The sequence below is a fragment of the Micropterus salmoides genome, unplaced genomic scaffold, assembly GCF_014851395.1.
Source record: "Micropterus salmoides isolate LMB-PRFRI ecotype aquatic unplaced genomic scaffold, ASM1485139v1 Ms_hic_scaffold_23, whole genome shotgun sequence".
NCBI classification, from domain to species: Eukaryota; Metazoa; Chordata; class Actinopteri; order Centrarchiformes; family Centrarchidae; genus Micropterus; species Micropterus salmoides.
In genome coordinates this window covers 16,897,638-16,918,629 of record NW_024041484.1, presented here as the reverse complement: position 1 = coordinate 16,918,629, position 20,992 = coordinate 16,897,638, and the positions used below count along the sequence as shown (strand labels likewise).

General features: G+C 39.9%; 1 protein-coding gene across 1 annotated transcript in view; it reads right to left on the bottom strand.

Annotated features, from left to right (window-relative positions):
- Positions 1-7,664: 7,664 nt before the first annotated feature.
- snd1 (staphylococcal nuclease and tudor domain containing 1) overlaps positions 7,665-20,992 on the bottom strand; it is a 204,344-nt gene continuing 191,016 nt past the window's right edge. Inside the window, exons 23-24 of the mRNA XM_038739206.1 lie at positions 11,422-11,466; positions 7,665-8,645 (exon numbers count right to left, since the gene is read on the bottom strand). Coding sequence (XP_038595134.1) covers positions 8,580-8,645; positions 11,422-11,466 — 111 coding nt within the window. The 3' untranslated portion in view covers positions 7,665-8,579. The remainder of the gene's footprint in view (positions 8,646-11,421; positions 11,467-20,992) is intronic.

The window sequence follows — 20,992 nt, the reverse complement described above, 5'->3', positions numbered from 1 at the left end:
CTCTCATTTCTAGATTTTATAAGCTGTGTCGACTTCGCCAAATACTAAAAGGAAAGTGTTGGCACTAAATGTGCATCTCAAGCCAGCATCTGTATTTTCAACGATGTTTTTGGGGAGTGAAATGCCACAATGTATTATTCAGAAATTAAAAATGTTGGCATGATGAGTCTGTAGTCAATAAACTAGCGTTAGCTGTCTGTGCATGTCATTTCCCTGTTATGTTGTAGTAGCTAGATGGCAGTTGAGCGCTGAGCAACAGGTAACGCTATAGCAGATAGTAAACAGTCTTCGTATCACATTAATATCTGCTTCATCTTAATTAGGATCTTTGGACATTCAGAACTGAGCGGCAGCTTATCCTGTCAGTCTGTGAAATTATGACACCAGCATCCAAAGGGGAGACTGAGAGCTGTGAGCAGGATCAATTTAGAGGCTATCTGATAACTTCAGCTTTAATTGTCATGGGCAGTCATCACTAAATATAATGCCAGCTTTGAATGTAATGATTAAAAAATAAATATGATATGAAATTAAATGCTCACATTAATGCCCCAATATGAAAATTAAAAGAGACAACTATTTCTTTACCAGATTGGCTGCAGTCATTTTTGCATGGAAAAACAAATCTAACTGAATTACTTAATTATAATTATGAGACAGAGACAGAAAAATTGGTCTGGCTTTCTAGATACAGATGAAATTTACTTCAAATAAAATACCAATAAAACATCTGTCCTGTTATATTAAAATATTATATAATATTTCCTCACCCAATTTTTCATTTATGTGATTTATTCATTTCTTTGGAATTTTCACATCTTTAGTGTAAAACAAAATTAGTTGGATGTCTAATATAATATGTCTAATATCATTTGTAGTATTATTCTGTAGTACTTACTGGGTGTACACATTTCTCTGTGTTAGACCTTAAATGTATTTTGGTTACTGTGAAACTACAGGGGATTTGGTGATTCACACATGTGATGCCAAATAGCTCTTTGTTGCTGGTACTTACAGTCAATGACTGAGATGATAAATACATGGCAAGCTGAGGTTTTATGAATTTCAACAAGCCTGACAGTTACAGTACATGTGTTGTACAGCGAGATGCTGGTTTGAATCTCGCTGCCACCTAAATTTGTCAGAATAGTGGAATACATGAGATGACGAAAAGTACAAAGAGTTCACTGAGAAGAATATAGTTTGCACTGAACAGTTGGACTCTGCGATTGATCGCTGTTGGTAAACTAACTTCAAAAATAAATCTAAAGACACTGCACTGTTTATGCAGGTAGGAGAGAAGAAACATGAGGAAAATATAAAGAGGCACTTGAAGGTAGCTCAGTGACATGCTAAACTGCTTGTAATACACAAGGGAAATGGTTTGAATCACCTCCGATTTGTACAGATGTGTGTTGTGGTTGTCTGTGGCATAATATGATGATGTGCAGAGCAAGTCTAATGCTTCTGAAATCGCTCAGGGATGAAGCGGCTGGCATCCCCCATAAAAAGCTTTTTCAGGGTAGATTTCATCCCTGATGGTGGGAAAGTTATGTTGATATAAAACACATTATGTTTTACTGCACTGGTTCAAAAAACATACACACATGTACACACAATATGCTCCAAATATAGTAATGAACAAAAGCATGAAGTAAGAACATTAAGCATATTACCTCCTATATAGCCACTCTAAAGAAGCTCATAAGAAAAACAACTCTTTTTAGGCTAATGGCTTCTATTCTTAACTGTCATGTGGTAGAGCATGGCAAATTATAAAATCACTTTAAAAGAAATGTTGTTAATTGTCAGCCAGCCGTGCCTTTTCTTTTATTGCTACATTTCCAAACACTTTCACCTCACTCATGTGAATGCTGCCTGGCTCTCAGTGTTTATAGCATGGACGTTGCTTCTTCACTCCATTTATTTAATCGCACATACCGATTCTGACCTTCTCTGTGAGTTTTTTTTTTTTTCATTCTGCAAATGCCAGAGCTCCCTTAGAAATACTAAATCTAATGTAAAACACCACAACTTAACACGACAAGTTGATGAGTCTCTTTTCCTCGACATATAAGATAAGTACTAAACCCATCGTCTGTTAACATTTTGCATGATTTGTTAAAGCTTATTTTTTGGGTGGGATGAACACAACAAGTATATAAATAAAAGCAAAATCCTAGACCATGATTTTATATATTGAAAATATTTGTTTTAACTACAGTAAGTGATACTGTTTATACTAAGTAGGAGACATTAAATTAATGACCCACAATGTATTTTAAACCATATTAAAAAAAACATTTAAATCCAGAAATTCAAAACTAAGTGGTTACACCAAAAACAGGATATGTTTGACTGAATTTCATAACAGCTTTTGATGAAGGTCAGCTTATAAACCTAACATTGACTGAACTACAGATTAATTGAAGTGAAAAATGACCATTTTAAATTCTTGATCAGCAGCAAACTTATGATGGATAGTTTCGCCCAAAGTAATTTTATTCTAAGGCATAAATGGGATTTAAAAGTGTTAATTGAAAAAATTAGACTGTGGAGCAAAATGTCCAAATGCTGACTCATTTTACAACGCCATCTGTTCATGCACATTAAAAGTCTGATACTGATACAATGGAAGGCCATTGTGACAAAAAGAAGGCAGGTTTGTCTCTCAAACACATCCCTCAAATCTGTTGCTACTTATAAAGCCATGTGTGATTTATGGTCAGCAAATCAGGGCTGGTCACTCATTCTGCAGTGTTAATACTGGCCCCCATTTAGATTTATTTTTAGTCTTAATTATTTGACAAACAAACTGTTAGTTGTAGTCACATTTTAGTCATTTATAATTTGTTAATTTTAGTCAACAAAAAACAGACATTGTTCTCATTCATGCAAGGCTAGAAGAAAAGGTACTGTTTACCTGTGTGTACCAGTCTCTGACAGGTTCACACACACACACACACACACACACACACACACACCACTCATGTCACTCTGCTGTGAGGCAATACAAAACCACCCTCCTCAGTAAATACGTTTGTCATTTGCAAACTCTGACTGTTTAAACATAGTTAGTCACTCATTGTCGTTGTCGCTCCGCATTATTGCAGCGCAGAAGCTGTACTCACTCAGATGTTCACTAAAGTACTGTTAACCATCTGGATTCAGTTTGAGGAAAAACCATTTAAAATGTACATTTATACAATAATATTACTACAGCCAACACCTGGATGGAGATTCATATGGTTGAGAGGCTGTTCAGACAGTCCTACCGACATCCTACAAACATCCCTTGACAATGTTATGTTAGCTTTTCTGTTAGCTTAATTTTTTTTTAAAAAGTATTGTGGACACTATTCTCCCACAATGCAATGCACAAAGGAAATTGAGGAGCTGAAAACATGGTGCTTTCTCTCTGTGAACTTTCATTGCAAGAGGCATTTAAAAGTTGCAATCTGATCCAGTGACACAAGTTTTTATTCATTTCCTGTTAATATAAAACGGTGACATATATTGATTTCCTGTATCCCAACTGCAAAAACTATGCTATAAAGATAGTAATTTATACTATATACTGTATAAAATTTGTGTGTAGTATGGAATTCTATCAATTTATCAATTAATGCATTTGTTTGTATTTCATATTGTCTTGATGTTTTTATTTGCTGATTCTAAAAAAAAAAAAACTTCTCTCATTTACTAAGGTTACTTTTAATTTAAAGTCAATGATGAATATTTTCCACATTTGTTTCCGTTGACCAAATTGACAGTGCTTGTCCTGCAAGCACAAATGCTGCTTTAGATACATGTTTTTGCTCAAGGTGCCCTCCTGCAACCCGCATAGCACTCAATGATGTTTGTGTCTATGATGTTTAACAAAATGCCGGACATATCTGCCGTACAGAAACCAGAAGCACTTTCAGACAGGATTCCATCCCTAAAATTATAATTGTATCCAGGAGGAGCTGATTTCACGTATGTTGGCCAGTATAACAGTGGCTGGGATCCTGTAGGGGCTGAAGCAGGTACATTCTGGACACAAACCGCACCACTGGAGGACAGAGGGCAGGACATGAGCGGGTGTTACTTAGAGATAAGGAAAGAGAGGAGCAATGCAATATTTTTTTTTTGCGGGGGAAGGCATGAAATTAAGTGGCATGAACAATAAATTAACAATTCAGAAGAGCAGACTGACATTAAAACTGGAATAAAATTAACTTAGTATGCCAAAACTACGTTTTACCCCCCTGATCTCAGCCTTTTAAAATGAATTAATAAAATATCAGCTTATTGTAGCACTTGTCAACGATCCCGCTTTGGAAAGATCCATGCAGTATTTTATACAAGTTTGGCTAGTTCTTATCTTAAAAAGAAAATACAACAAAAAGCAGAGAGGTTCAAGGGAAAAGTAAACAAGTAAACAATGGTGATTTCTGTGACCAGTGGTGCTTTTAATGATACTACACACATACTGTAGGCACACAAACCACGTCAGTGAAATCTATCCTACGTTCGTATAAACTCTCAAATTGCGTTTAAAAGCATTTTCTTTCTTCTCAGGTTTGTGAATTATTGAGATGGGTTTCATTTTCTCCTCAAACCCCTCAGAGGGGAAACGTGCCTTGGGTTCATAAAAAAAAAGATATTCGCCTACTATTGCTTTTTGTTTGCAACAAATCATTGATTAAAAAAAAAAAATCTTCTCTTCTGGCAGTCTTGTAGCTGCACTGGTAACACGTGTAAACATGCGGATGGATCAGAGAAAAGCACTGTTTGCTTAATTGAAAAAAGGACCTCGGTAATGGGTGTTTTTCTCTTACAAATCCTTCACAACAAGGCAACATGTCATGCTTTAATTTTTGTTGACACAGTTTTGATTTGGCTGCTTCCGATGCCGTGGAAGGCACCGAATAATCGACATTTCTAAGCAAACAATTTGCTGACAACAGCTCTCTATAATCTGAGTGTTGCGTCTGCTGGGCGTTGTTTCAACTGTGACAGCTTTACAAACAGAGAGGAGATGAAACCAGAAGGCTTAGCTTTTAACTCAAACAGACAAGCACTTTTCATATCTCCTATGATCGCTTTCTTTCCCTTCCATTTTTTTTTCTCCTCTTCTTTAGTAAGTAGGCCCCAGTAGCTATCTCATGAGCTCAGAAAGGAAAAGCAATGAGGCAAAGGGGGGAGATATGGGAGGAGGGTGCAGAAACAATGGATAGTATGTGACAAAAAAAGACAAAGGACGTGGATCTATAAGACAAAGTCGTCTCACCCAATCCATGAGTCAGCTGACAGGACAGACAGGATTCTTAATTGCCCTTAGAGCATATTTCTCATCCCAACCTCTGGTAATTGGACATAAACACCAGTGATAAATTGCTTGGGCCATCTTTGATTTGGTGGCTCCTGACTGCTGTGTGACACCTGGAATTAAGACTGGCATCCAGTGGGGAGAGATGTTGGTAGCAGTTTCTTTCTTTCTTTTTCTTTTTTACTCGCCTGACTTTAAATTCCACACATACGTTTTTAATTAATTTAATGACACCTGGTTTGGTAACACCTCAGTATGAGCTTTATAAAAGATACAATACTCAGTCACGAATAGTAATTTCTGCCTTTGGTTCTTACTGGGATAATGCAAAACCTACTGTCTACCATCTATCAACACACACAGAGGTGGTCATAAAAAATAAAAGTGCGCCTGCCATGTCTAATTGAAAAACATTGTCCTCAAGGCTGAAGCTGCTCATGATTTCACAATCAAACAATTTGAATTTGAGTAGGTACAGTTTTATCTTGCAAAAACAACCTCTGGTCACTTCTTCAGAGTGTTTAATTTCAAGATAAAAACAACCAAGAGCTCTTTTGTTCCCACTGTAGTTGTTCTTCATATTAAAGTCAAAGTTAAACCAAAATGAAATTATGTTTGTAATGTTTTTTTTTCTGTAGTGTACATATCTGCTCTGTAAATCACATCTGGTTTTCCCCTTTGGGTAAAAAGCAACACCCAAAAGGGGGAATTTTAAAGTTTTATATGTTTTGTTTTCCTGCTTACGTCCCCTGTTGTTGCACTAACCAGCCAGAAAGTCATTAATTCTACATTTATGTCTAATTAAATCATGTTAATTGAATCTGTATTTGCAGGAAAGTCACAATGCTATCATCAGCAGACAGTGGCACTGTCAGACAGCAGTCTGCTACTAGGGCTGTCACTTTTCCAAAAAGTTAACAACACACAATTTGTTTAAACTATTTCAAACCATATACCCATATAACTGTACTGCAATCCCCCATCCACTGGCCTTCAAATGGTCTTACCCTTCAGTAAAGTCTATATATTTCCCTGTGTGGTTCAAAGTTCTGTAATTTTCCTGAAAACCTTCTCCCGAAACAATGCCAATGGGCCGCATACATATATATCTTGCTATCTTATCGGTGTTGGCCTTTTTACAAGCTTCTGGCAAGGGTCCTAAGGATGAGCACAGTGAAAAGCTAACGTTTCCGTTCTAGTTTCTGTTGCCAAGCTAGATTTATTGATGTAGCGTAGGCAGCTGCTTTATTTACAAAATCTTTTTCAGTAATTTTGCCATCTACGGTGTCGAAACCAAAAATACTTTGGTGTCTTGATTATCTGATCAGGACAGCTTTTCTCACTGGTGTCATTCATTTTTATTTATCAGCTTAGTTTACCGATAGGTCAAGCTGACTTCTGCTTGACTGCAGAATGGTGTGGGGGATTTCAGTTTGACTGAAAGCGCTATGTTTTGCATTGATGTGCGTCTATATTGTGCTACTTTAGCAGCTGATGTTTGTCCATATGGTACATAATGGGGTGATTAGTTATTTTATGAGTATTTAAATTGGAAGTTTTCATCATGGCACAAATGTAGTAAAAATGGTTAATTGTAAGACAGGGAATTCAGTCTGGTGCAGGAACAGTTTTTTAGAGATCTATTTCCGGAGATTCAGCATTCTTTTGAACTAATAATGTCCACAGTGGTTTAAAACATCTGCCATATGTCTCCAATGTAAATGACACATCTGCCTCATTCATGTAAATTCTATGCTGGTAAATTCAATATAAATGGAGGCATATCATGAAGGTCACCTTGATGATGTAACAAACTTAAGAATACTGCAGGATAGCAGTGTTATATTCTGTCATGGGTTCAAACAAGCGTATGTGGTTTCATGAAATGAGCTTTGTACCATATAAGTGATGATACAAGGAGGCAACGATGTAGTTTATGTCAGTTCTGGTAAATCATGGTCGCTCTATGCTCAACAGTCATTTAATGTGGGATGGAGCAATTATTTATAAGGCAGGCAGTATTAAATGTTTGAGCACTTCAGTATAGCCCTGTTTTTTTAACCATACCATGGTGGATATGGCTGCAAAGATTCTTGAGGACTACACCCCAGAAAACAAATATTTAAATACATGCCAGCTGTACAAGCACCTTGCAAACTCATAATACATTTTAAATTTAATTAAATTTTTTTAGAGGTGAAGGTTAAACTAGTTCAAACATCTGCTAATTGCAAAACTTCCAGGATTTCAGTCGAGCGTTTCATCTGGTTTTGTTTTACAGGTACCTGCTCCTCTATTTTGGCGAGTAGAAGTCATGTAGACCATTGTACCAAAAATGCACACAAAACACTTTCAGTTTGCTTGTTTTTATTCAGCAGATTTTTAATAGAATGCAAAGGTCCATTATGTGGAAACAAATTCAAACACTGGTTCTGCTCTGGCATACAGAAAGAGAAGAGACTGCCCAATACAGGATCATAACCATTATTAGAATGTAAACTTTACAGGAGATAGAGAGAGACGATAAAATGCCACATGATGGCATCCATTGTTACTGGTCATAAAAGTGTGACAGTGAATAAACGACAAAACACTTCCCACAAAAACATCTGCAAATGTCATAATCACACAGATATACATTGAAGTCAAAAATAACCCTGTCCTTTTCTTTTTGTCTGTGTGGCTCCACCTACAGTATTTCTCTAAAATAAATCCATTTACACTTTTCAACATATCCTCACATTTACATGAAATTTATTAGGGAAGCATTTGTTTGCAGAAATCAAGCGTTTCCCCCAAAATACCCAGTCCCTTTCTTGGACAGGGGAAAGCAGGGATTGGGCTATAGCATCAGAGAGAGCAAAGAGCATGATTGGCTGAAACACGTACGCAAGTATAATTATTATCATTCACACAAGTCTGCTGAAAAAGTAACATGGCAAATAACACAGATTGGCAATCGTGCAGGCTGCTTGAGTTGGCAGTGGCCCATTAGGAAAATTAAGGATGAGTGAAAAATTATTCTTATATGATTCTTTTTTTATTTTAGCATGCTCTATTTGGAGCTACAGGGGCTAGCTGGAGAAAAAAGGTATAAGCATAAGAGAAGTCAGGACTGGAGGGATGAAATGTCAAAAAGAGTGAGTCAATGCTTGTCGTTTAATTTTTTGTCATTTATTTACTTTGTCTTCTGTCCAATACTCGTCGTCCACGTGGGTCTTTGGAATGGTGTTGATTGGATGGTCAGTTTTGTGTTTTATTCTTTTTAACGTCTGTAACCAAACTCATCGGCATCGTCCGCACGGAAGTCTCCGTAGCGCCAAATGTTGAGCTGATGGGAACAAAGAGACAGATTTTATTGACCATAATAAAACAAATAACCATAAAATGCAGTTATGTTCCCATTTGCTTTGAATGGGACTTCAATAACCTTTCTAGCACATTACATGTTAAATGGTGAAGACAAAAAGAGTGGGAGGGAGGCAGGAAGCAACCAAAGCCCAGCGCGAAGACGCCTGCATCATCATCATCACCATTTAATCTAAATCTTTGTGCTTGCCCATCCAAGCTGGAGGCCCACAGTGCCTCAAATACCACCCAGTCTATTACTTCTCCTATTCCATTCACGTTCCCGCATCAGCTCATAAAACCATCACATGCTCTTTCCAGTTAAATCTCGCCTTTATTACAGTGCAATTGATTGTGTGTGTGGTTTGGAGCAACATCCAGTATGGTATTGGCTATTTAAATGTGATAGTCTGCGAGGGTCTGCGTAGGACCTTTTTTTTTTTTTGGCTCTCAGAAGCATGCACGCTCAGCTGTTAATGCTGTGATTCATAGCTAATTAGCGACTGTGCTAATTAGCACTAGTTATTAGGATGAATGAATGAATTAAGCTACTTGCACGTATTGCCATTTCTCATCTTTCACACTGCTGCCTTTTTCCTCCTCCTCCCTGACACCCTGAAAACATGGTAGGAACTCAAATTGTGATTATAATCAATTCCATATCTGACTGACTCATTGTCTGAGCGTGCTGTGTAACTTCTGGGTAACAAAAAGAGCACAGGAGGGATTTTGAGTCACCATGCTTGACATTTATATGAGTAAAAACCAAATAGGATACAATTGTCAATACAATTTGGATTTACAGTACGTGGGGAGCTCCGCATCTGTTATTTCTTAAAGGATATTTCATATTTTTGTTACTCTCAAAATATCCAATGAAACGACCAAAAACATCAATACAGTTGATCTGTGTGTCAATAATTTATGACTTTCCCAGCCTGTCTGTGGCACACTGAGAATGTACAACGTTAAACCAGGTCATTGTTTTATTTTTAAAAAAGGCACTATAGTTTATAGAGCCTGACCAATATTATCGTCCGATATGAGCTAGTTGCATTTAAGTTATCAGCGTTTATAACCACAGATATGACTATTGATAAACAGATAGATAGATCCTTCACTCATGTCATAAGTGTTGCATAGTTTGCCCACTAGAGGGAGCGCTGCAGCTCCTCTGTTAACAACACTGCTGCACCAGAAAAACCACAAAAGAAAACAATCAGCTGACCGGAGTCTGCCAGAGCCCACTGCAGCATGTAGAAACAGGGAGAGCGCTGTGTTAGCGGTGAGTCTGTCCTTTGTCAAGTTAATTATATGGCTTAAATAATTATAATAAAAACAGACCCAATCACTTCTCCTCTTATGAAAAAAAATCATGTCTTGCTAACACTCCCATTGTTCATTGCCCTCTCCCGGCTTCCTCACAGTTCACAGCAGTATGTTTAATGTTACGGTAGTTGGGTGTTGAAAGCTACATTGCTGACAAACGTGATTGTAGATTTATTTCTGAAACAGTGTGGCGGTTGTAGTGAACAGCCCACATTTGTCCCTAGTTCATCACTTCTAAATATTCTCTAAAATCACGTACAGCAGCTAACGCTGCCTGTTGCTAAATTAGCCACAAAGCTAATTCTGTGTTTATCAGTGACGTTAATGAGCCGTTAAACTATAGTTTTAGAGCCAGCTGGTGGTTGACAAATGGTTTCATGTAGTTTTGGATATTATTAGAGAGTGCTGGTACAGGGATAAACTAGATGTGAATATGCTACATGGAATGTAGTTATTAGGGCAGATTATGTGTAAGGTAAAATACACATAGCCTATGCTTATCTCTTTCAGCCAGTTGTTTACAGTTGCACCTTCCTGCAGTAAATATTTATTGATGTGCAAATGATTACATGTTAAGTTGTTGAGACTTATTAACATAATCCATTTAGGAAAAGGTATCATAGCCCACATACAGAACAGCTTTCAATAATTGGCCTGTTCTAGTGTAGTTTGGACAGGAAAGGGGTCTACTTTCCAAATCATTTTCAAAATCAAAATATTGGCTCTTTCTCACTTTAATATCAGCATCGGCCCCATAACCCATATCGGTCGAGCTCTAATAGTTTATAGTATGTTACGCAAACAAGTGTATTATACAGCATCCGTTGGTGCAAGTGAGTATTTATGGCAACAGGATGATGGTTAATACACTCTGACACGCTAATTCAACATAAAGGAAAAGGAACATTTCACCCATTGCGAAGGTTTGCAGCATGTTTAACTTTGACTGGCCAGACAGTTTACTGGGCTGAAATGAAGTCATTTCCGCTGGACAGTGTTGTGTCAAAGCTCTGTGATTTGATTCATCTTACCACCAGAGCCCTGTGTGTTCATGTGCTGTCTTCTATTAATTTTCCATTTTTCTGTCCTCACTGTACATTGCACACATCCCCCACCCCCCATTTTCACAGTATGGACCTGCACAGACTGTGGGCAGCAGTCCATATGGGACAATGGTGACTGCCAAAGTAAAGTGTTGCATCTTGAGAAAGAGAGAGAGATAGCAAAAGAGAAAAGACACTTTCTCCCTGGTAGTCGGTGTAGAAAAGTAATTAGTGTTGTAATGCATTCTTGTTTTGGCAACATTAGATTTCTCACTGAGAGGCAGACAAACCACAATTATTAGGAGGAGGAGGTGACAGAGAAGCTGATGAAAAGACAGAGGGAAAGACAATGAGATGAAGCTGCTGGGTTTGGATGAAGTGACTTACCCTGGCACTCTTGGCAGATTCTTGACTGTTCAGGTACTCTGTCACCTAGGGCAGAAAGAGAAGAGACATTAGCATAACGCATCACTCTTCACCCATAGGATTTTTAAGGATTAAGGTGAATCAATACATCCTTTCAACCTCCTCTGCCCCCAGAGACATTTCTTTTACCTGCTTACATGAAAATTCAGATTTTTTACACAAAGTTCACATTTCAGAAGGGCACTTCACCCTGCCAGCAACGCTTGGATGTAAGGAACACTGTGCTCTCAGAAGATCAATGGGATCAAGATAACAGACACAGAGTGGTTATGTCACTGCAGGGGACGTGGAACGCACAAACATGCAGAGGAAGGGTGCAGAGCGCAGAAAGCAGTATTACGGCTCACTGTTTGGGGTCATTATCCACCGTGTGCAGGGCATCACTGCGGTCTTCATGCTACTACTCACACTAGCAAAACCACTCAAGAGGTTCTCATACCCCCATGTACCTGCTAGTCTTAGGCCAGCAACTTGCCCGTTTATAGCAGCAATTTATAATCAAATGCATTCACAGGACGCCTTAAGGGAGCTACTAGCTAAAGGGGGTGAGCCCCAAGTTCTACCGTTGTTTCATGTAGAAAAATCACAGCTCTATCGTACAGTAGAAAACAGGCATGTTAGACAGTTTGTCAAAGAGTAGTTATTCATAGTTATTCTGAGGTTTGCTAATACTATGCTTTATTTTAGCCAGTCTATAACTTTTGATCTTTTCAGCAAATTTAGGATTTTCCTATTATCGCCACTTGTAGCCACATTAGCTTCTATGCAGCAAAAGTTAAATAGGCTTTCTTTTAAAAAAGTATATAAAAACTACAATAAATTATGAAGTATGAATTATCTGAGATTTGGGCTGGTTTTTTTAACTCTTCATTTTGTCTCTTTATCCATCCTTTATAATGAGGATAACTCAAAAGAAATTACCATGGTACTATAAAATCATTATGCAATTACTGAGTGACAATATATTAATATTTTTTCATATTTCACCATGATGCATATGTTCATTAGGCTGATGACATGGTGGGCAGTAACCCACACACACTGTCTTGTGTGGTGTGTGTTTCATTTCATATAAACATTGCAGTCTAAAGTTCTCTTGAAGTTTCTAAGAAAATAAACATGGAGTTCAATTCGTTTGATATAAATAATAATAGTAATATAATATGCAGTTGTTTGCTTTACTCGACACATAGAACTGGATGTCTATAATATGGACATACTCAGAGTAGATTGAGGATATACTGAAGAAAGAGAGGAGGAAGCCGGTGTGCAGCGTCGAGCATATTGACTGCTTCTGCTAGAATAGCCATTTAGCCTCATTGAATGAACCAGTGATGAGTCATAGGGCATGGAGAGTTTGTGTGTGTGTGTGGGGGGGGGGCCCTTACACAAGGCCTTCACATACTGTTCACCTCACCTCCACCATGTTGAACCCTGGCCACCCACACCACTGACATGCTGCCTGTGAATGGTGGAAGTACAGCGCTGTAAGTAAGTTTTGCCGCAAATCCTTGTGATTTTAGTATAGCCAAACATATAAAGATATGCATGCAGTAGACTGTAAAAGGAAAATAATTTAAAGAAAGCAAAAACTCACTTCAAAGAAGGAGACAGTAAAGAAGAGTCATTCTGTTCGTGTAATGGATTCAATTGTGCACCATGTTTTGTAGCTTATTATAGTAGCAGATGAGCTGGCTTTCACACTCCGACGCGCGCACGCACGCGCACGCACACACACACACACCAGAACAAGGATGCCAGATGTTAAAACTGTCGAGTGTGGATTGGGCTCTGAAGTTTAATTGCTTAGCTAGCCCATGCACATAGGTTGATTTGATAGCTAGCGCTGCACATGGCACTGCCAAGATAACAGACCTGCAGCTGGATGGTACCGCCACTCTGTCTAAGGGAATGCGCATGTGAGTGTGAGGCTGGGGAAAGTGCAGTGACTGCACAAGTCATCCATCAAAGCAAACTAAAGGAGAGATTTTTTGGAAGGCGGTGGGATATGGCATCTTGGTCCCATCAGGCAGATGCCACCGTATGGAAGACCCAGCCGACGATATTTCACAGACACGAGATTTGGAGGGGAGCTATCAGTGCCCGTAGTAGTTTTAGCTGTCTTTCCTAATGCTGCACTTGGAAAGACAGCAGGAGACTAAATTGATGTGGAAGAGGGTTTCATATCTGCCAAAGTGGATCTAGCAATGTTTGAACAGAAAGAGAAAAATTACATTTGTGAGAAAAATGGCAAATTAGGAATATAAACCCCAGCTCAACGTTCATTTTTGCTAAACTCTACACAGCTGTATTCTGTGATTCTGCTTAGTCAAGAGCACTAAAGCACAATATGCACAGATGATATGCTGCCATATTGGAACTACAGTGGGCCTCTTTACTCTGGTTGGGAGGGTGCCTTTTGTGGCTCGCCCTCATCTCGCATTGTTCTGCTCACTTCAGCTCAGTGTAACACAACAGCCAATCAGTGTGCATCTTAACACCAATGATGACTGCCTTCAGAATCTTAATAGCTCCACGTATCCTGGTTCCGGATCCTTCTTTCACAGCTTTTCTATTGGCTCCAGTAGGGAGGCATAATGGCTCATTTATGACACAAACTGAAGCAAAACTCATCTGAAGACGACTTAAAGTGGCAAAGGAAAGGAATGTTTCTCGTCATGGGAAACAAATGCAATATACAGGGAGAGTGAGTAGAAAGGAGGGACAACTGAGGGGAGGTATGGTGCAGAATTGTCAGAAAAAGGAGGAGGAGAGAAAGGAGGAGGAGAATATGAAAAGGAGGATAATAAATGGGGACAAAGAAAAGAAAACGCCGTGTTTGGAGGGGGTTTGGGTGGCAGAAGGCAGCGGGTGACAGCGTGCTTGTCTGGATGACCCTACAGAGCTCCCATATGCCAGACAGATGCCATGTTTGGTGAGCAGTGGCCATGGACACTGGCAGTAGCAGAGAATATGCTGTTCAGCTAAGGAGGATGCTGTGTGTGTGGGAGTGTCCCAGAATGCGCGTGAATAAATCTTAGCCTCCATTTAACTCTGCTCAGAGTCTGCAACATGCAACAAAACAACTATCAGAAAGTTTGACTGATTACAGAAGTCAATTTATTATAATTTCATGCCAACAGTTCACATTTGGGTGAATTTATCACGGCATTCTGAGAACAGACAACAACCATCTGATACTCCGTTATGGAAAAAAAGAAAGATTTATGACTACTGTCTGGCTCAGTTTTAATGCATGCAGGTAACTTTCTAGTCGCACATTTGGTGGGAGACTTTGAGTGTGATGCTTTTTGTAAGATGAACGACAGGTGGTGTGGGTCTGGTGTTTTGACACTAGTCAGTGTGTGAGAGAGAGGCTGTGCATTTCCCCGCGCTCGCCGGCATGCCATGCCCAGGTGGTGTTCTGGTTAAGCCTGGTGTGAAAGCGAGGGATCTGACCGAGAGCTAACATGGCAGCTTTCTGACAGGTTGTGCACGTCTGGTGCGTAGGTGAGCTGCCTTGTGAGCTTTGATTTCACAGCACATGAAAATGCTAAGCGAAACTAGATTTTGGATGGAGTGCATATGAAAAGCAAGCGACTAATCAAAGTTTCAGCGCCGGGTGTGCTCTCTTGGTCCTTGCTGCTGAGATGGGATGTCAGGCAGCGTAAAAACCACTCGAGTGGAAAGGGGAACAATGAGGCTTGTCCTCCACGCATGTTGAGCTTTTCTCATTAACAGCAATGATGATCAGACACAGCCTCCCAGACATGAGCAGTCAAACTCCAACCAAAAAAGGAGGGGAAAAAAACTGCCACTAACTGCCTTTTGTCATTGTTTCTTTGTTTCTGCATTGTTCTTGTTTTTTCATACTGCTCTCTCAATCCTCATTACATCTTGTTCCATTATCCCTCAGCCTGCCATCGCCGTCTCCTTTTGACTCCACTGAAAGCAGGAAACTCAAGACAGGTTGTTGTCAGAGCGTTTGCCGGAATGACGGTTTGTATGTCTGTAACTGTTTCAAGTTTACTCGGTTGAGCTGTGGATTGTAGTCCTAAGAGATGTCTCTCATTCAACATACTAGTGCATGAATACTGCATGCAAAGCAGAGTGGAGGGCAGGGTTTTGGGAAAGTCTCTTCATTGTACAAGTGGTTTGATAGGGAAAGGCTTGTCACATAAGCACCATAGCTAACCAGCGAGAGAACCCTCGAAGGCTTGTGTGTGTGCGACAGAGACGAGAGAATGTTCGCGTGTTTGAGTGAATGTAGGATAAAAAGACTGTCAATAACTTTGCTTATTTTTACAGATTTCTAACATACATGTACATTTTACTTTAATCAAAAAAACCAAAACAAATCCAGGGATGGACCCCACCAAAAGGTGAAAATTTCATTAAAAAAATCATACAACTGCAGTAAAATTGTAGAAACTTACTTTGTCATGCATGTGGACATCAATCTGAGTTCAAATCACTTTACACCAGTATGCTGCTTAAAAAAAAGGGTATTTTTTGTGTAAATCTGTTTTTTAAAAAATGATGAAAAAGATGCGCCATACATGTACATCTTCTGTATGAGTGTCATTGTCCTTATCTGAGGTAAACCGGAATTACGCCATGTTGCACGCTGGTCCCCCCAGCGTGGCTGTCGGAGGAGATCAGGCGCTTTGGCAGGAATGTGGCATGACAAGCCCACCAGCATGGGTTCATAGAGTTAAGGAGGACACACACATGTAAAACATGTGCACGCACGCACACAACAAATGCAACGGTTAACAACAGATGATATAGAGAATATTCTCCAGTGGTCTCCCATGGGTATTGGAAAGAAAACTTACGTAAAAACACTAATGTATCATAGAAATACGTCACGCACTTAGTTTTATAAAGGCTGCATAAAGAGTTTGCTTGATTTTTTCTCAAGTATCTCTTTTCCATCTCCCACGAGGTCACACAGCTCAAAATAATCTAAGTTTGAACAACGTGGTTCCTACACTCCCTTCCTGACAGTCCTCTACTCTGTGCGTAACTATGTGACTTTGTGTGTGTATACATCTGCAGAAGATGGAATGGCATTTGGGAAGTGGCACGTGTCAGTTAGGACATGTCAAAAGGGCCCTCAGAGCAGTGGCAGCAGGGGAGGCAACTGCCTGTACAAGTGTGTAGTAGGCTTGTGTGCAGTCAATAATGGGAGCAGAAAATGTCCATTAAAAGGCCCCATATCTAACTCTACTTGTAAATTAGGTATTGAGCCATTGGTGGAGAGCGGTCATGCTGTCACACACCCATGAAGCTCAGTGTGTGTGTGTGTGTGAGTGTGTGAGTGTGTGAGAGAGAGAGAGAAAGAGAGAGAGAGAGAGTGTGAGTGAGTGTGTTTATATGTGCCCTGTGGTGTTTTTTGGGGATGTGGGGGGGGGTTCTTGATGGGCTGTGACAGGCGTTGGGGTTGAACAGGGAGGGCAGCGACCTGAAAGTCAGTCAATTGGTGGTCCGGATATGGCTAAAAGCCATTTAGAGATGACATGGTGTTGAATTTCTGGGTTGGGGAGGAGACGATGGGAACCTAATGCATCACGGCAGGATCCATGGGGTGGTTACTGGCAATACAAGGACATATAAAGTCGCACCCCCTATTTTTGTTGTTCTTTTTTAAAATATTTCATTGTGATTTTATTCACTTATTTTTCTTGGGTGTGTTCTCTCAGGTATGTGGTCATTTTTCTCCCTCTCTAAAGTTCAAATAAATAAAATAATAATAAAAGTGAGTGTGTTGGAGCTCATGAGTGGCCCCCACACATGTACTATGTTCATGCTCTCTGCTTGGGGACAACTCATAAGCAACAACAGTGGTGCTACTACATGAAACATTGTTTGCTCTCGAGCCCTCATTTTGTTGAGGCTCCCATGAGGCATATTATCAGTATCAAAACCAGTGCCTTAACAGAATGGCAGAAAAAGACTACATCACCTGAACCACCTAATTGTCCAGTGTGTGTGTACCAAACAGCACTATTGCACTTGGATAAATGGAATAACCCGTTGATTGACACATCCTGTGTATGGGTGAGCCCCCTCCCTGATTTCCTGTATGGATTCCCCACATGCAGCTGTGTGCGATTTCACTAAACACGTACTTTGATCTTCATCTACAGTTTTATCACCCATTAAAAGAGCAATATCTAATTTTCAGCGGCCACTAGTGGTGCGGTTTCAAGATTTTAACCAGGTGTGTGATTGTACGCGTGCTTGGCACAAACTCATGAGCGAGCATAATCCAAAACACAACCACTTTCATAAAGAGATCCCACAATAAATGCGGAAACACCGGCATTTGGCTTTTCACACAGACATGTTTTTCCCTGCTCTGTTACTACCACCAACGTTCCCGGCTTGGAGGCAGACCCCATAACTAAAGTATATTGCACGGATAATGTTAGCAACTGGTCGGCGTGCTAACATCAGCCTTTCTGATGTTGACTGTTTTTACCCGACATCATCTGATTCTCGCTTGGCCTGAGGGGCTTCAGCACGAGTTTGTTGGAGAGCGTGTTGGAGAGGTGTGCTGTGTGACAGTTGTTTTGTGGTGGACTGCATTTCATTTGCTGAGTTGTTGTCACTGTGGTTGGCAGAAGACTCGGGAGCGTGCACAGGGCCACATCCTGACCAGATACCTTCAATTAACAAGCAGAATAGTGGTGGTTCCAAGCAACAGAGAAAACAGGCGTGTGGTTAATTTCTAAGTGAGGTTAGAGCCCTTTGACAAAAGTAAGTGATTTCATTGAAAAACTACATATAGTCCCTTTAACACTCAATTACTGTGCAATGCAGCAGTTATCAACTACACTGAGGGCTAACTGCATGCTGTACAAAAACTACACTACCCATGAGGCAGTTTATGTGAAAAGACAGATAAATAAAAAGTACCTGCATCTTATCTTGGTCCACCACTTCAAGGCTGCCCTTCTGGCCCCTCAAAGCTACTTAAAAGTCCTCCGCTCAACATTTATACATGAATCTCAAGGCCTCAGTGTGAATACAGAACAATACAGGGAAAGACGATAAAAAGGAAAAAAAAAAAAAGAAAAAAAGAAAAAATCAAACAACATTTCCCAGGGGGCTGCTGGGTAATTAAAAATTCCAAGGCTCTCATCTCCAGCTTTCACTCTTAGGGAGCCACCTCACAGCTGTTTTCCCCATAGTCTGCCTTCTGCTAACACACACACACACACACACACACACACACACACACACACACAGTAACATTATAATAAAGATCTTAGGCATGTCATTACAATCATGCATCTGCGGTGAGTTAATGCTACTTCTATATCTTTTATCTCTTCACTAGGGAACATAATGGAAACTAGGCCTAGGTCGATACAGCAGGCTTCTTTGCTGTTGGTGATTGATAATAATTGCGCTGCCGAGGGAGTGACAGACACTTCCGTGTTTGTAATTGACTTGTAATTAGCAAACAGGAGATTATTAGCTTGTACCGCTAATGCACTTTGGGGGCTAGCACCAACGTCAGTTAGCTGAGGTGACTGGGCGAGACGCTTTGCACCCGATGGCCAGCCAGAGTTTGAATCAGTCATGTTGTTGGCGGCTGCTGACAGAAAACACCGGTGAAAAGCAGCAGAGCACAAAAGATAGCGCTTCTAACCACACAGCCATCTTCCAATTGAGCTGTCATGACAGACTCATTTCAGCTACATCTGAGACAAAGAAATATCATGTCTGGGTGTGAGTTTCGGTCTGTTGGTCAAACATAGCTGCTGCAGGCACTTATTACTTTTGTACCCAATCAGGTAGGAAAAAAAAAAATCTAGTGTATCTAGTTATCTGTTGAGCCCTCTACCTTTTCCACTTTCTCTGTCTAATATTAGCCTACAGAAAAACACAGTTCGTATTTCTCTCCAGTACGCCTTCACTTAAAATGATAAAGGACAGGCATTACTATCAACCCAGTGTGGGTTCACAGGGCAGAATCAGCTGATGCAAGTTGCAAATAATTGCAGATAAAAGCATTTTAAATCACAACTCATTATAAGGCCGACACCAGGTCTGATCTGAGTGCCTCTCCACTTTAATTCCTGGGGATTATAGTTCATCGTGACATAGCACAGACAAAATGCAAATTAATACATGCGGAAGCCAAACGAGCCGCCTGCCCATCGAGCTCTAAATGAAATGCTCAAGCTGAGTTTGGATAACATGAATACCAATGGTTAAAAACGAAAGACAGGGAGGCAAGGAATTGATGAGTGAGTGATTCTCTGAAGTATGGTGAAATGAGGGAGTGATGTGCAGAAATGGAGGAGTAAGAGGGTGCGAGTAAACAAGAAAGAAGTGATGAAGAGGAGAGCACTGGAAAGATAAGAGATGCTAGGAGGGAGAGGAGGAAAAATTGAGTGATATTGCAGAACTGGCAAAGAGGGAAAGGAAAAAATGGAAGCGATCCGACTCTAAACAATGAGTAGAGAGAGACATTCAAAGGGATGAAGAAGGAGAGAGAAGTGTTTAAGTGAGTGAGTGTGTGCCAGTGTGGCAACTTGCCATTCTAGCAGTGGATAGTTGATGGTGCCAGGACAATTTAAGGATGGCTTAGTATATCTACTGTGCCTGAGGTGGAGAAGGCTGGTCAGAGCAAGAGAGAAGAGCTCTAAATCCGGTGTGTAAAAAAGACAGCTTGTTTGTACACACACAAGAACCCAATGGGAAGTTTTACATTCCAAGTTTGACAAACATCCAACAGTTTTTGGTTTACAAAGTATATTTTTACTGTTTAAAGCTGGAGTGATAATACTTCAACATAACTACACATACATTTTGTTTCTACTTCTGCTCTGTTTGGGTTTTTCTGAGTTAATATCAGTACTTTCCTGTGCTTGCCGATACCCTATTGATTAAACTCTACACTTTCATTCTCGCCATTTGTGTTAGGGCAAATCAATGCCCTCCTATTCACGCATTTGCTAGATTTTATGCTGAAGGGAAGAAATACAGATTTTCTTTCCCAACTCAAGAATAGCAGTTGCCAACAGGGGCAATCTGACCAAATGACATGGTTGACGTTGCTCTAAATCTGGCTGCCTAGGGCAATAATTACTGTTGAGCTGTGCTAACAGCACATTTATGACACCGAGATGAGGATAGCATGTACCTGACAATCTACACCAGTGCTGTGCCTTAGGGAATGATAAAAACACATCCTTACGTGTCCCTACACTTCTTTGCTGCAAGTTGATTTCCACAGAAATCTCAAGCTTCTTCTCAAGCTCTATGTCTGAAATTGACAAAGAGAAGAGCAGATGGAGAAACAAAGAGAGGGGTAACGTGATGCATTCTCCATGATGCCTGGGGGAAAAAAAAATATATACATACATATACATATATATATATACATATATACACACACACACACACACATACATATATACACACACACATACACATATATACACACACACACACATACACATATATACATATATAACATATATATACATACACATATATACACACATATATA